Source organism: Hippocampus comes, unplaced genomic scaffold (assembly GCF_001891065.2).
Source record: "Hippocampus comes isolate QL1 unplaced genomic scaffold, H_comes_QL1_v1.1 scaffold85, whole genome shotgun sequence".
NCBI classification, from domain to species: Eukaryota; Metazoa; Chordata; class Actinopteri; order Syngnathiformes; family Syngnathidae; genus Hippocampus; species Hippocampus comes.
The window spans coordinates 4544633-4559915 of NW_017805540.1; the positions used below are offsets into that span (position 1 = coordinate 4544633).

The window sequence follows — 15283 nt, forward strand, 5'->3', positions numbered from 1 at the left end:
TGGTCTCGTGTAAGTGGTTGGAAGGTGGACCCCAAAAAAAAAAAAAAAAAACACTATTTATTTGCTCCGACCCTGGAAAAGCCAACGTGGGACATTGCAAAAAGAGACCCACACCACTTCCTCCTACAGAGGCTCAATGCTTCGCAGGTCTCTTGAAACATGTGTACTGTACAGTGCTGATGAATAACGACTAAAAACAGCAACAAAAACATGTAAGCCCTTTGAGCCCTTCTGCCATATAGGGGAAGCCAATTTGCATGCCTTTGTAGATGCTGCTGTTTTGCTTAGCAATAGAGTTCAAATTGGGTCAGCAGTCTTGGGCAGGATAAGGTCAAAGCACCGGGACATTTATAGTTACTGAATTACTGAGTTACATGTTTTTTCAACAATTCTGACGAGACCGTATTGGGTTTGCACTTACAAAATGTGCTTTGTTGGATGGGGGAGCCTCTGTGATCGACTTGAGTTCCTCCACCGTGACGCGTTGCACATCTTCCAGGGCAGATCCTGAGTAGAGCACCACGTCCTTGACGAAGATGCTCACAGCTCGCAGCATGTAGGACACAAAGAGATGCATGTGGATGTAGTTTCTGGTGCAGTGCAGACGTCTGACAACACACAAAATGGTGGCTGTTAGGGGGGTGATCATTCTTAGTGATAAACTGACTCGAGCAAATTCCTGACAATGAGGCTTCAAACCAGGGTTGATTAAAAAAAAAAAATACCGTACATCTGCTACCCGATGGTCAGACATTACACACGAGGTTTTACTGAAGAATTCCATTCAGGGAATGTTGGATAATCTCGGTGCTATTCTGAGTTTGAACATGATTACGCCGGGGTGCTGCCCACACGAGAATATGACGCAAGCGTAAATATAAGGCCACTTCAATTTTAACTTGAAAATATATTTAAATAGGCCTTTTGAGTTTCATCAAGTCTTGATTTCTTGGCGGTTTGATTGAAATCAAAGAACCAGATGTTACATTTCGGGGCAATAACAACACAATTGCAAGTAAGATTAATTGAATTTGCCCACAAACACACTGCCAGTGTGGAAAGGTTGTGCATCATTGTAACTATGAGCCCAGATAAACCTCAGTGTCAATATCCATTCACGGATCCCTTATTTGATCCACTCATCCTCACGAGAGTCGCGGGCATGCTGGAGCCTATCCCAGCTGTCTTTGGGCAGTAGGCAGGTGACACGCTGAACTGGTTGCCAGCCAATCGCAGGCCACACAGACGAACAACCATTCGCACACACACTCACACCTCGGGACAATTTAGAGCGTTCACTCAGCCTGCCATGCATGTTTTTGGAATGTGGGAGGAAACCGGAGTACCTCGAGAAAACCCACGCAGGCCCGGGGAGAACATGCAAACTCCACACAGGAAGGAAGCTGGAATCGAACCCACGACCTCTGCACAGTGAGGTCGACACGCTAATCACTGGATCACCGGGCCTTTTTACAATATAAAATACAAAACAGGCGAACAAAACAGGGACAATATAGAGTGCCACCACACATTGGAATGTGGGAGGAAGCCGCAGTGCACGGAGAAAATCCACACAGGCATGGGGAGAACATGCAAACCCCGAACCTATGCGCCGTGAGACGGACATGCTAACACAGGGGTGTCAATCTCACTTTTGTCGTGGGCCACATTTTAGTTAGTGTTTTCCTCGGAGGGCCGTTATGACTGAACCATTTTAAAAAGTCAATAATAGCGGTTTATTTAGTTACTGTAATGAGGGATTTGGTAACAATAAAAAGGGTACAATATGTCTCTTATTTATTCCGTATGAGAATTAAAAATTTTGGTCGAGATTTTAGCATGCATCATAGATGTTGACATGTTTGATTTGCTTTCGAGGGCCACATTAAATGATCTGCCGGGCCAGATCTGGCCCTGCGGCCTTGACTTTGACACCTGTGTGCTAACAAGTCGAACACCGTGCCGACCAGTGTCAATATTGCTAATCCCAATACAATCAAATATTCTTTGCCCATTTAAAAGTCAAGAGTGAAGTAAACTTGGTCAACCAACATTTGAGCACTACGTTGAGGTAAAACTATTTCAAGCATACTTTCTTCAGTTTTTTTTTTTTTTTTTAACATTTTACACCAGCAGCTCTTTTTACAAGCACTTCAAATTCCTGTTTTCTTAACGGGATTGGCAAAAAAAGGTAGGCGTGATAATCAATTACTAACTCTGGCTGTTGTTTATGAAAACATTTGATTCCTAGTATTATGTACATGGATGTAATCCTGTCTGAATTTCAAACTATACGAGCGCATGGATGGAATCTTCTGTTATGGTTTGCAACTAACAATGCCGCCGATTTAATGTGCGGAGTAGCCAACAACGCAACAGAACTACCTTAGCAATGACAATGTAGGACATCAACCCACTATCACGTGTGCTCTCAGTGCTAGCGAGAATGCATGGACCAAGTAGGTAATCCCATCGTGTATAATTTACAGCACGGCACATCATCGAATTGCAAACAATAACATTAGGCTAATAACTGCAGCCTATACAGTTGACCGTTCTTCCAGTCCCGATGGGTCTCATCTCCACTCCATGTCCGGCACAACATTTTCCACATCATGAGCATCTGGCTCGTACATGTATGGTCCAATATACATCTTGCTAAAACCCTGCTCTTCCTCCAGCTCTTCATACACCTGCATAAATTTAAAATGTCACTTTCCAAATTGATTTCTGACTGTCTGTACACTTTCCAGAGAGCCAGTCTTTTGTTATCTTACACTTCCAGGTTTGTCGCTCGTCAGGATATTACTTCAGGAAAACTATTACTTTGTCAACTTTAGAAGTTTAATTTTTTTTTGTTCATGCTTTATTTAATGTATTTTGTTTAATTACTTCACTTTTGACAGAAAAAAAAATTCATTTGGGACGTTTTAAAATTACTTCACAGTTGACCTTTAATGCGCTAAAGATTTGACAAAGCTTCCTATTGATCGGAAGCAGTGGACGACAACTAATCTATCCCACATTTCCCTGGTGAGAAATCCACACATTAATATGAAATAACTCCTGTTCCTGCTTGGGAAAACATTCGGGGAGCGCCGGTGTCTCCGAGCTGACGTGTTTGAGGTGAGACGTGGCTGGACTGCTTTTGGAACAGCGTAGCCAGAATGTCAGAAGGGCCCTTGGGATAACTTATTAAACTCATTTGGCCCCGAACATATTGCCTCGTGCCAGTGGGGAGCGATTCTGAAGTCTTCTGACGGCTTGTGTGGAAACATTAGTAAATAGAGTGTCGATTCCTGACACTTCCTGTTGCCCACCTCACCCCAAAAACTGCGCGGACAGGCCATGAAAAACATCAGTAGGCTGAATGAGACCATGCAAGTGCTCCTTATCGTCATCATCTGTGCGTTTATTTTACTCTGAAGCTGTAGTAAAGAAAATGTGTTTTTACTCCAGGTCTCCCCGACTACATTTGATGGATTCATTAAGAATTCCACGTGAAAATACTTTGTCTTGAAGTGTGAACGGCAATGCTACGCCAAGTGCACAGGTGACGGAAATGTACGGAGTCAAACAATTGAAGCCAAGCTCATTGAAAATGTGTTGACCACTTTCTTGTCTATAAATGAACACAAAAATCCTTAACCCTGATTCCCCTCTTTGTCCTTTTTGTACATTTTAGTCATGTATTCTTTTTTTTTTCATTTAGCAATCATTTTTGATGTGTTGCGGTTTGTGGAACAACATTTTCAAGGAAAATTGATTTTGTGACATTTTTTTTGTAAAAAGAAAAGAAAAAAAACAACAGCTGTGACATGGAGGAATGTGAACCGAGGAGCTTTAATGACGCTGGCAACAGATTCAGAAGAATAAGAATACATCCCGTCTCCATGGCCTCAAAAGAATTGTTTAATGAACCACATGCTTCCATCCATCCATCCATCCATCCATTCTCTGATCCACTTCATCCTGAAAGGGGTCGCGGGGCATGCTGGAGCCGATTCCAGCTGTCTTTGGGCAGAAGGCGGGGTACAGCCTGAACCGGTTGCCAGCCAATCGCAGGGCACACAGAGACGAACAACCATCCGTGCTCACAATCACACCGAGGGACAATCTTGAGTCTTCAATCAGCCTACCATGCATGTATTTGGAATGTGGGAGGAAACCGGAGTACCCGGAGAAAACCCACGCAGGCACGGGGAGAACATGCACAACTCCACACAGGAAGGCCGGAGCTGGAATCGAACACCGTACCTCTGCACTGTGAGTTCGACGCGCGAACCACTCGGCCACCGGGCTGCCTCACATGCTTCCATGTAATTTAAATTCATCTCAGTCTTGAACTTAAGAGGTTTTTTTTTTGTACACAAGTACTGTATCTATACTTTTACTGAATGGGGGAAGTCAAGTCAAAACATTTCTTTACTTATGTTCTTTGTACCCTGGCTAATCCAAAAAGGGTATTCTGGTTAATGCTTTTGTGGAATATGATTTCGGTCGAAAAATCCACTTGCTTTTATCCATCTCAGAGAACGGTCATCTTGCCTTGAATTGCCACAGACTGAAAATGACATCACAGTGGCATGCGAATGTCACATGGCCAAACCCAGAAAACGGGTGAGCTGCCGTGATGGTCTTTTGCCACCTCTGCTTGTACAGTGGTCCCTCTACTTACGAAATTAATTGGTTCTGGAAGAAATTTCTTAACAACAAAAATTTGTAAGTAGAGACATGTTTTCCATGTAAATGCCCTAATCCGTTCCAAGCCCTCGAAAATTCAGGCATACATGTTTTCTAAAGCATAGAAATGCATCAAAATATGTAACAACTACATGTTACAATTGGATTATTACACAATAGAGTTGTGCATAATATAAAAAACAAAAAAGTGTTTTGTAAAGAAGTGATCTAAGGACGTTTGCTTTTGTCGGCTTTTAACAATCATTCGAAAATGTCCAAGGCAGACATCAGCATTGTGAGCGATCGCCTGACCGGTAAACACTTTTTCTGGGTGATTCATATTGATTTAAAACTATCGCCTCATGGCCCGAGGGGCAAATGACGAGGACGCTGCATAGACACATATCTATCTATTTATCTATCTTCACACACAGACACATACGGTGGAAGTCTCTCTTAGCCAATGGAATGCCAGGATGATGCTCTGTAATAGCCAATGACAGAGCAGCTAGAAGTATGTTGAGTTCAGGAAACTCGGAGCTGTGACTAGCAACCCAGACTGAATTTTTACCTTTCGTATCTTGAAAATTCTTTCGTAACAAGAGGCAATATTTTCCTGTTGAGGCGTTTCGTAACGTGAAAATTTCATATGAAGAGACGTTCGTAAGTAGAGGTACCAGTGTAATGTGAAAAATATATGATTTTATGATCAAGCTGTCATGTAAATTGTCCTGCAGTTTTGTAGTAATAAGAAATCATCACATCACCCCGTGTTGTGACATTCGTACTTCTTGTTTTTGCTTCACCTCTAATTGCTTCCACTGTCTCACAAGAAAAAAAGTCTCCAAGGGATGAAGCAGATGAAAGAGACAGCGACAGACAGCAGGGACCCACCGGAAGTATCCCAAGATGAGCACAGCCACTATGAGCGATCCCAGCGAGACGGAGTAGCCCACGGTGTAGATGAGGTACAGACGGTGAAAGACATCCTGTTGGAAGAATTCCATTGGTTAGAAAAATAGCAACACCGCATGAGACCGCAGTTAACACCAATGCAAACACAAATGAGTGTCTTTTGGTCACATCTGGCTTGAAGATGAGTTCAAAATAGGTTACGGTGATTGTTCATTTAACACTGAACTTCACGGTGGACTCTCACACACGGACGATGGCGATGACATTTGTGGAAGTATTCAAACAGGAATGATGTGATTGAGCTTAATTATGCACAGGCGAGAGACCTTCATGACGGCATGTGTGTCCATGTCCAGTGGTGCCTTGAGGAAATAGTTTCATTCATTCCTTGATCAAGTTCTCGTATGACAAATCATCTTTCCACATTGAAACGTAATTGAATTCTAAAAAATTGATGAAAAAAATAATTAAATGAAAGATGATATAATTAAACCATTTTGTCCACGCTATCTCCTGCAATTGCTGCTCCATTCTGGTGTGGCTACCTTCGGTAAAGTAAGACAGACATACCAATATACTGTACCAGGGTTTTTCTTGCGTTTAAAATTGAGTGGCAGGTGCTTCCAGCTAATTTTGTGCCACCCACAGCCAAACATCGATGTCCACGCTATATCAACAGCAGTGCACTGGAAAGACCTGAAGCAACTACCGAAGAAGAAACAGATCAAATCGTGTTTTTTTTTTCCTGCTAATTGGTGCTTTCGATGTCTTGACTTTCCCTGACAAATGGTACAAACAGGTCAATATTGCTTTTTTTTTTCTTCCAAGCAGAGATGGGCACTTTACCCTCTTTTGCTGGTCTGTCTTCCATCCCCCGTCCGTGACCTGGATACCCTTTGGCCATCATCCCTCCGTCCTTATTCATATAGTAATCGACCACTGTCCCCGTCCGCCCTTGTGCTTTTAAAGTGCTTCCGGCATTGCATTTCACGAGTCCACCCCCCCCCCAGCCAGAAAAAAAAAAAAAAAAAGCATCCGTGCATGACGCCATGGGAGAGAGGCTAACAGCAGAGCCAGACCTGTCACTAGAGTCCAGCCATAAAGGGGGCACATGAAATGCATGGGCGGCCCAGTTAATAACCTACAGACAGCACTTACTTTGCTCCATATATTCGCGTAGCACTGCCGATCCCATTTTGAATGGTGCCTTTTGCGACAACCACAGGCAAGTATTATCAGAGACTTCTTTTTCATTGCATGTACAAAGACACCTTCTTGAGTACGTTGACGCAGCAGCAAAGTGAGGCCAATTGTAAAGATGCTTCCTCCTTGAAAATGTTTCATCATGCAAAAACTCACTGGATTAATTCGGACGTATTGCTTTTGATTGTCTGATATTATCCGAGCTCAATTTTTCAGTTATTTGCCGAATTTATGGCTAGTGTTAATGCCGCATAAAATGTGGTGGATGGGCTGACTTCTGTACGACGCGGTTCAACAATTGTCTGCTTCAGAATTGACAGAAACAGAAAATGATGTATATATTCATTTTACCCATTTCCAGAGAGTTTATGGCTCCCATGGAATCTTGTCTTAAACGGTTCGAATGGCTCTTGAGTTGCCGACACTAATGTAATACAGTATGTCCCTTGTCACTTGCCTTAGAATGACGCATCGTGATAGTCTAAACCAGGGATCTCCAACTCCGGGCCTGGAGGGCTACTGTCCTGCCTGTTTTCCGGCTCTCCCAGCTGCAACACACCTGATTTAGACGATCAGCTCATCAGCCAGCTCTGAAGCAGCATAAGAACGATCCTGATTATTTGAATCAGGTGTGTTGCTCCTGGGAGAGCTGGAAAACAGGCAGGACAGTAGCCCTCCAGGCCCGGAGTTGGAGACCCCTGGTCTCAACCCATCTTGTAGGAATCTTAAACTGGACAGTGATTTTAAACTTGACCGGCAAATTGGTGCCGTTGTTAAATCCTGCTTCTTTCATCTTAGACAGCTGGCTAAACTAAAACCTCTCCTTTCTCATGAGCACCTTGAGACAGTAATTCACGCCTTCGTCACATCCTGGCTCAATTACTGCAATGCACTTTAATTTGGAGTCAGCCAATCCTCCATTAACCATCTGCAGCTGGTCCAGAATGCTGCTGCTCGCCTCTTGACCGGTACTCGTAAGAGGGAGCACATAACTCCTACTCTGGCATCCCTTCACTGGCTCCCTATACATTTTAAAGTTCTTTTCAAGATCCTCAGTCATCTCGTTACCTCTGCGTCCCGCGTCCTAGACGCATAATTTTCCCACGGGACGCACAGTTCCAAATAATGTGCGTTTTTGGGACGCAAGGAAATTTCTCAGTGAAAACAAAACAAACAAAAAAAAAACAACTTTGGTACATCTTTTTTTCCAGCAACGCAGTGTGAGAGTTCGACAATCGCCGCCATTGTTGTTTTGATCTCGCGCCAAGTAATCTCGCGTGACGAGATTTCCGTTCTCGCGAGACGAGATTGACGACATCGGCCTTCAACCTCGTGGAAAGCAGACGATTGCCAAGTTGTGTAACGTTAAACCAAGTGTTGCGAAAGTTTATTGCGGAGATATCACAGAGGAAGCAGCTAAAGTTGGATAGTTTTTTGCGATAATAAGTTGACTTTGAGAAAGCCTTGCACCATTGGAAGCAGAGTAAAGAGAGGAGAATTTATGAACTCAAAGATTGAACCATGGAATGAAATAAGAACCTATTTCTCAGCAAATCTTGTATGCCTGAATTAATTAAAAAGTTTCAATTGAATAAATAGACCATTTCAGAATTCGAAATTTGGGACTCTCTAAATGCAGAATGGGACTCATACTTTTCTGATCTGCGAGTCCATGGGACTCGCTGATCTCGCTGGGGTTAAACTGTAAAATTATCACTGGATCCTATTATTTTATTTTCAAATCTTTAAATGACCTCGTGCCACCTTACCTCTCTGAGCTCATCCACCCCAACAAACCTGCCCGGCGCCTCAGGTCTGTGGACCAGACATTATTAGAAGTACCAAGAACTAAACGGAGGCTCAGAGGGGATCGAGCCTTTTCCGTTGCTGGTCCCTCTCTCTGGAATGACTTCCCACTGAACATTCGGCAAGCCCCCTCGCTGCCCATCTTGAAAACCAGCCTCAAAACTTACTTGTATTCTTTGGCATTTGACTCAGCATGACTCAGATTTGATCTTAATTTTACTGTTTGGTGCCTACTACCATCTTTGTTACTGATTATTGCTTTATTGTTGTATATATGTTAGTTGCTCTATGTACAGCACTTTGTATGCAGCAATGGCTGTTTGAAAGTGCTCTATAAATACAGTTGAGTTGAGTTGAGAATATATACGTCACCAAATGTGCCAAACCTGCAATCGATGGTCACCAAAATATATGTTGACATCTTTATTTATGCTCACATCAACCTCTGAAATAAATAGAGGTGCTCACTACAAAGCTTATGTCTCTTGGAAAGAAAAGTCCATAAAATACAAAACACATGCCATGTCTTGCCACATGACTCAATGCCACTCTTTGAAAAATGTGCAGGACTCTCATATGCAAACATTGCTGTATTTATCGCGTATACGCCTGCTTATCGAATCTTATTTTCAGTAACGCCGTGAGTGGCTGTCGCAGATAAGACTGGTCATCAATCAAACAAAAAAATGGCATCCATGTTTCTTTATATTTCAATGTATAAGTGATAAGCAACTCACCATTAGTATTTCACAACACAAAAATAGCGTCTATGATAAAAGACAATATTAATAATAAAAACTTTACTTTTAGAAATCCGTGCCTCAAATAGGTGGGGGGGGCATAAGTGGGCGGGCACTGAGAGACATTTGGTCTGAAACACTGATGACAGCGAGGGTCAGAATGCACAACAGGACGAGTTGGCGAGATATGGCTCCATAAATCCATTTCCAATTAGGAGCATAACAATGCAAATCCAATGTGTACATGATTGAAATATTATTTCTTAATTTGTCTTTCTATATCTTCTCAAAAACACACAAGTAGTAGCTAAATCAATTAACCTGGCTCAGGCATACTGAGAAAGGCATGTACTGTTATTTAGGAAAAAAGCACTGTTCCCCAACACAGCAGGCAACTCCTGCCTCCCTAGTGAGACAGCCATCGTTCAAGTACACTGCAGGGGTGTAATTGGGATTGTTCTTATGCTGCTTCAGAGCTTGCTGATGAGATAATAATTTGAATGTGGTGTGGTGCAGCCGGGACAGATGGAAAACAGGCACGACAGAGGTCCTCCAGGCCCAGAGCTGGACATGACTGAACTACAGGTTGATACAAATCACATAAAAAAAAAAATAAATAAATATTCACAAAGGAGCAGAAGAGAAGGAGAAGTATATTAATGGTAGTACCTAAAAACACTCATCTAATAAAATTACAAAAAGTAAAATGACATAGTTTGGATAGATAGTTTAAGACATATTTTAAATATATATATTTATTTATTTTTTTTTTTCAACGGAGGACACTGCAGTGTGCTCTTGCTGCACAGGTGGACATGGACCATAAAGCGCTTGAAGGCTGCTTCAAAGTCTATGAGTATTTCAAACAAAAGTGGCCCTACCACACAGTCTATGAGCCCATCACTTTTCTATGCAATGAATGAATAAATTAATGCTTTAAATCGATGACAGGCATATTCTTAATGGAGCCCTTAACTTTAATTATGTTTCCTGTAAAAGAAAGTGAGTCCGTTTTATTTCCAGAATACATGCATGGTCAGGGTGGTACCACCTCTGCCTCAATTTGAGCCAAGAAAAACCTTGTGTACTCGAGAATCAGCCTCTCCTTCAGCTTCTTAGCACAGCAGAAATAATCGTTGCTCTTTGCAGAGGATAAAGATAATGCGTATGCTTGTGAGCATTGTTTTACTGTCTGCATGATACACTTTTTGTGTAACAGCAGCATTACACAGATGCTAATGGTTAACCCGTAAGCCTATGTTATTTTCATTGTATGTGAGCGTTAATATAGGAATGGGCTATATAAATGTTTTAAAAACAATGGACCTTTGTTTTATGAACAGTTTGAGAGTCACTTTTGGCTGAGAATGGCAACAACAAAAAAAAAAAGAGCACGGAAACTGCTTTTTGGGAAAAATGCAGAATTTGCTAATGTTATCTGCTGCTTGTTGTGAAGTGACTTAAGTCACTTGCTAACATACACTGCTTGTATTGCGTGTTTGTGCTGGCAAGTCAAGGTAAATAATTGTTTGACTGACCACATGTGTCTCGCAAAACTCTTAGATCTGCAACCAGTGTACTAGACAGATGGTTGACTTTAAAGAGATTTGAGTTTTTGCCATGCAGAAGGAGTCAGGCAGGCAATTTAATTGCAGCTTTAAAGTTTTATGGCATACGCCATAAAACACAAAATTCTTCATCACTCAACTCGACCGTGTCAAAGGCTGACCAAACACCTCCTCCTTCTCTTGCTCCAAGAAAAAGAATATCAAGTTCAAGGACAACCTCGGATAATAATGTGGAGTGTGTTGGATTCAAAGACTTTGCATCTGGAGAGTTGACGTTCGTTGTGGAGTTTAAAGAGAAACAGATTTATCAGAGAAAAACATCTAAGAAAACTTTTGAACATCCATTCATTTTATTTAGCACTTCCGTCCTCATTACAGTCACGGTTGAGCTGGAGCTGGTCCGAGCTGAGTTTGGACGAGAGTTGGGGAACATCCGGTACTGGTCGCCAGTCACTCATGGGGCACTTGAAGTCAAATAGCTATTTTCATTCATGGGCAATGAGAGTCTTCAATTAACCCAAGAAGCATGTTTTCGGAATATGGGGCAAAGTTGGGGTACCTGGAGCTGAGTGACTGGTGAATGACCAACAACACTGGCGCTGTTAACAGTTGAACATTAGCACAAGAATAACATTCTCATCAATCAACGAGGAGCCGCTGCGCCTGTCAGGAGAAAATTGAAAGTTTTCTGCTTCCGATAACACCAGTGATATTTTCACTCTGATCTCGCGGTCATTTACAAGGAAGAAGAATATGAAAAAAAGAAACAAAACACCAAGCCAGTCCCCTGCTACCTCTATCTTGTCCAACTTTGCTGACAGATTGAGTTACATTCTCAAGCTTCTATAATCAATCATATCTGTTTGAAGCTCGGCAAGCAAAATGAATTAGTGAGATTAGACCCCTCGCCGCCTTTGCAGATCTTACATTGGAACGGAAGTAGAAAAAAAAATGGTTCTTAAAAAGGCTTTTGGATAAGCATGACCTGAAAGTCCAAATTGCCTGCACACAAGCAGGAGCAACATGAAACGGAACGTCGACCGCGAGTCAGTGTTGTAAATCTCATTATCCACGTCTGATCTCAATGAATTGTCTGAATGGCGCTGAATCACTGGGATGAAAGAAACCGTCAAATAAAAAGGGGTTGAACGCCAAATACACTGCGCCAACTGCACCTCAAGAGGCACCCTGCTGAGGACGGTAAGACAAACAGCAACCGCATCAAACACTGAGCACTCAGGTCTCCTCATTTTAGCCATGCCCATTGTGTCTCTTGACTAGCGTTTGCAACATGCCACTAATTGCCATCAGAGTCGTAATTTCCTCATAATCACGCCATCTCAGCAACCATTCGGGAAATGGACACACGGTTCATTACATGTTTATGGAAATGGTTCTGATTATTTTTCCATTTTGTCAGCACATCAATTCAGTGACATGTTGAATTTCTGAGCTCCCTGTCGTCATCAGCAAGTCTGCAAACATTGTACACTACCTGCATGAATATTTTGTTATGGTTTAGTGTAATATGATATTTTCTAGCTCGAACTTTAGATCTCTTGATTGGCAGCTCTGTTCTCATCCTTGCTGCCACAGTTACCTTGAACAACTAACTTGCCTAGTTACAGTGGTACCTCTACTTACTAACGTCTCTTCATACGAAAGTTTCAAGTTACGAAACGCCTCAACAGGAAAATATTGCCTCTTGTTAAGAAAGAAATTTCAAGATACGAAAGGTAAAAATACAGTATGGCCTATAACTCGCAGCTCCTATTTTCCTGAACGCAACTTACGAACAGCTGCTCTGCCATTGGCTATTACTGATCATCCTGGCATACCATTGGCTAAGAGGGACTTCTACCGTATGTGTCTATGTGTGTGGATGGATAGATGTGTGTCTATGCAGCATCCTCGTCATTCGCCCCTTGGGCCATGAGGTGTTCCGATAGTTTTACATAAATGTGAATCACCCAGAAAATTTGTTTTATGCTGATGTTTGAGTTGGACATTTTCGAACGATTGTTAAAAGCCGACAAAAGCAAACGTCCTTGGATCAGTTCTTCACAAAACGGCAGCCAAAAACCACTTCTGAGAGAGAACATGAACTAAAGAGGGCAAAAAAACGTTGGACGCAGTTAAAAGTTAAATGAGCGTCGTTTTTATTCTTTACTCTGTTTTTTACATTATGCACAACTCTCATTTATTGTGCAATAATCTAATTGTAACGTATTTGTTTAATATTTTTATGCATTTTTATGTTTCATAAAACATTTATGTCTGAATTTTGGGGTGGCTTGGAACGGATTAGGGCATTTACATGAAAAACGCGTCTCTACTTACAAAATTTTCTAACAAAGAAATTTCTTCCAGAACCAATTAATTTTGTAAGTAGTGGTACCACTGTACCTTATTGGCGACTAATTACTTGCTGGGAAGTGTGACTGAGTTACTTTACTATTACTCAATTTTTAAAGTATCTAAGGTAGATTACAGGTCATTTTAAAAGTTACATTCAGCAGATACCGACAACCCCGCAGAACATAAATAAGGCACCCAGTTATGCCACTTCATTGGAAGTGCATTTTGAACAATGACATTTAAGAATAGTGACTGTTCATTTTTTTTTTTAATTAAAAAAAATAAAATAAAGACACAACAACAATTTATTCAGCAGCACATCAATTTGTACTGCTTGACAAAATGTTCATGGCAGTATGGCGGCCAAAGTTAAGCAGGCGCGGAGGGGGGGCATCAATACGTGGCAGAACTTGTACCACACATTGGAACAGCACTATAAAATGGCAAACCCACGATATAGGGCACTATATTGAGTATATGGAGGGATTCCCGAAAGCCCGGCCCAAAAACATTGTCAAAGGGCACAGTCCAGTGTAAGCCTTACCTTCTCCTGGTTCTGGTTGTAATGATAGAGGAATTTTGCACATTCGCTGTAATTGGCCCACGTCTTGTTATTGGCCGCGGAGATCTCCCACGTCCCATTACTGCTGCATCTGCGGTATGTTCGTCCTGTAGAGCAAGCACAAAAGCCTTAATTAACTTTTTTTTTTTTTTTTACACTGTTGTGGGAAATATCTTCTGTATTACTGTAATCAACACGACAAAACACAAAGGTGGGTGTAAACAAGGTCTTCTGACTAAAGCTGTGTGCAAACATAGGCTATAGATGAGTCTAATTTGATCATTTGAGCACTCCCCCGCCCCCCCTTGCAATCAAAGTCAGCAAAGGATTTTATCGAAGGATTGTCCTGTGCAGTGGCGTGTGTTAAGATTTTTTTCCCCCCGCGCTCCGGTCAGCTTGGAAAACAGTTGGGGCCAACTGTCATTAATATGAAAGCTTTTCAATGTGAACAATAGTGGCCTACATTACATGACATTATTTTGAAAACATCTGAGGCACGTTGAGCAAAATCAACTCGAGGCTGCAAATGGCTTCGAGGGTCACATTTACCTCTGTGGTTGAAGTCATAGATGTAATCCGGACATGAGGTGGACACAAGCTTTCCTGAAGCCCCTTCGGGCCAACACACAATTCCATCCCATTCTGGTGAGCAGTAACCATCTATGGAGACAGCAGCAGAGCAATAGAGCATCGCGTTTTATATAGCTTGTGAATTCATGTGAAAAATTGCCTTTTATAAAAGAAAAAAAAACAGTGGGGCACATGAATGTACTTTATATAGTGTGTAAATAAGCAACCATTTATGGCACTGTGGGTCACGCAGAGAGCACACATTGTTGTCCACCTTCCATCCATTGTGATGCAATTAAGACTTATACAATCATGGCATTCCAAGCATGCTGAGAGGTCCCAACAGACAGATCTTCATTGTAAATAGGGTGGCATACATTGGCTGCGACGTACGTGCCTCTTGCCCAAAGTTAACGGCCAAAGCTAAACCAAATTAGGTTAAGTTAAGGACAGTGTGGTACAGCCCCCCAATTGGACTGAATTTTTTTCCTTCAAACTTTTCGTGTTAATTGTGGGAACACAAGTTGCATGCTGCTGAGCAATTACAGCAGACAGTCGAAGCCTCGCAAATTGAAAAAGAACTTTAAAAAAGTCCTCACACCACGGCCCCCCAAAAATTATTTAAATCAAGTCTAAAAATATTACAAAAAATTTGAGCAAAAATTCTGTGAATCAATATATTTATTCGATTATTAAAAAGGGAAAATATTATTTGTATTTTTTATGTTTAAAATGAATGACTATTGACAAAATGATGTACATATACATTAAAATGCATTTAGTTGTTTTTCCAATATTGAAAATTTAGATTTCTAAAATTAATTTGTAACAAATATTTAAAATACAAGTAATAATATATTAAAATATTAAAACTATAT

The 15283-nt window shown here is 41.5% G+C and overlaps 1 protein-coding gene across 1 annotated transcript in view; it reads right to left on the reverse strand.

The window, feature by feature from the left end:
* pth1r (parathyroid hormone 1 receptor) overlaps positions 1–15283 on the reverse strand; it is a 72243-nt gene that overhangs the window by 9670 nt on the left and 47290 nt on the right. The window contains exons 3-6 of the mRNA XM_019879229.1: positions 14385–14495; positions 13818–13942; positions 5578–5672; positions 422–608 (exon numbers count right to left, since the gene is read on the reverse strand). Of these exons, the coding sequence (XP_019734788.1) occupies positions 422–608; positions 5578–5672; positions 13818–13942; positions 14385–14495 (518 nt within the window). The remainder of the gene's footprint in view (positions 1–421; positions 609–5577; positions 5673–13817; positions 13943–14384; positions 14496–15283) is intronic.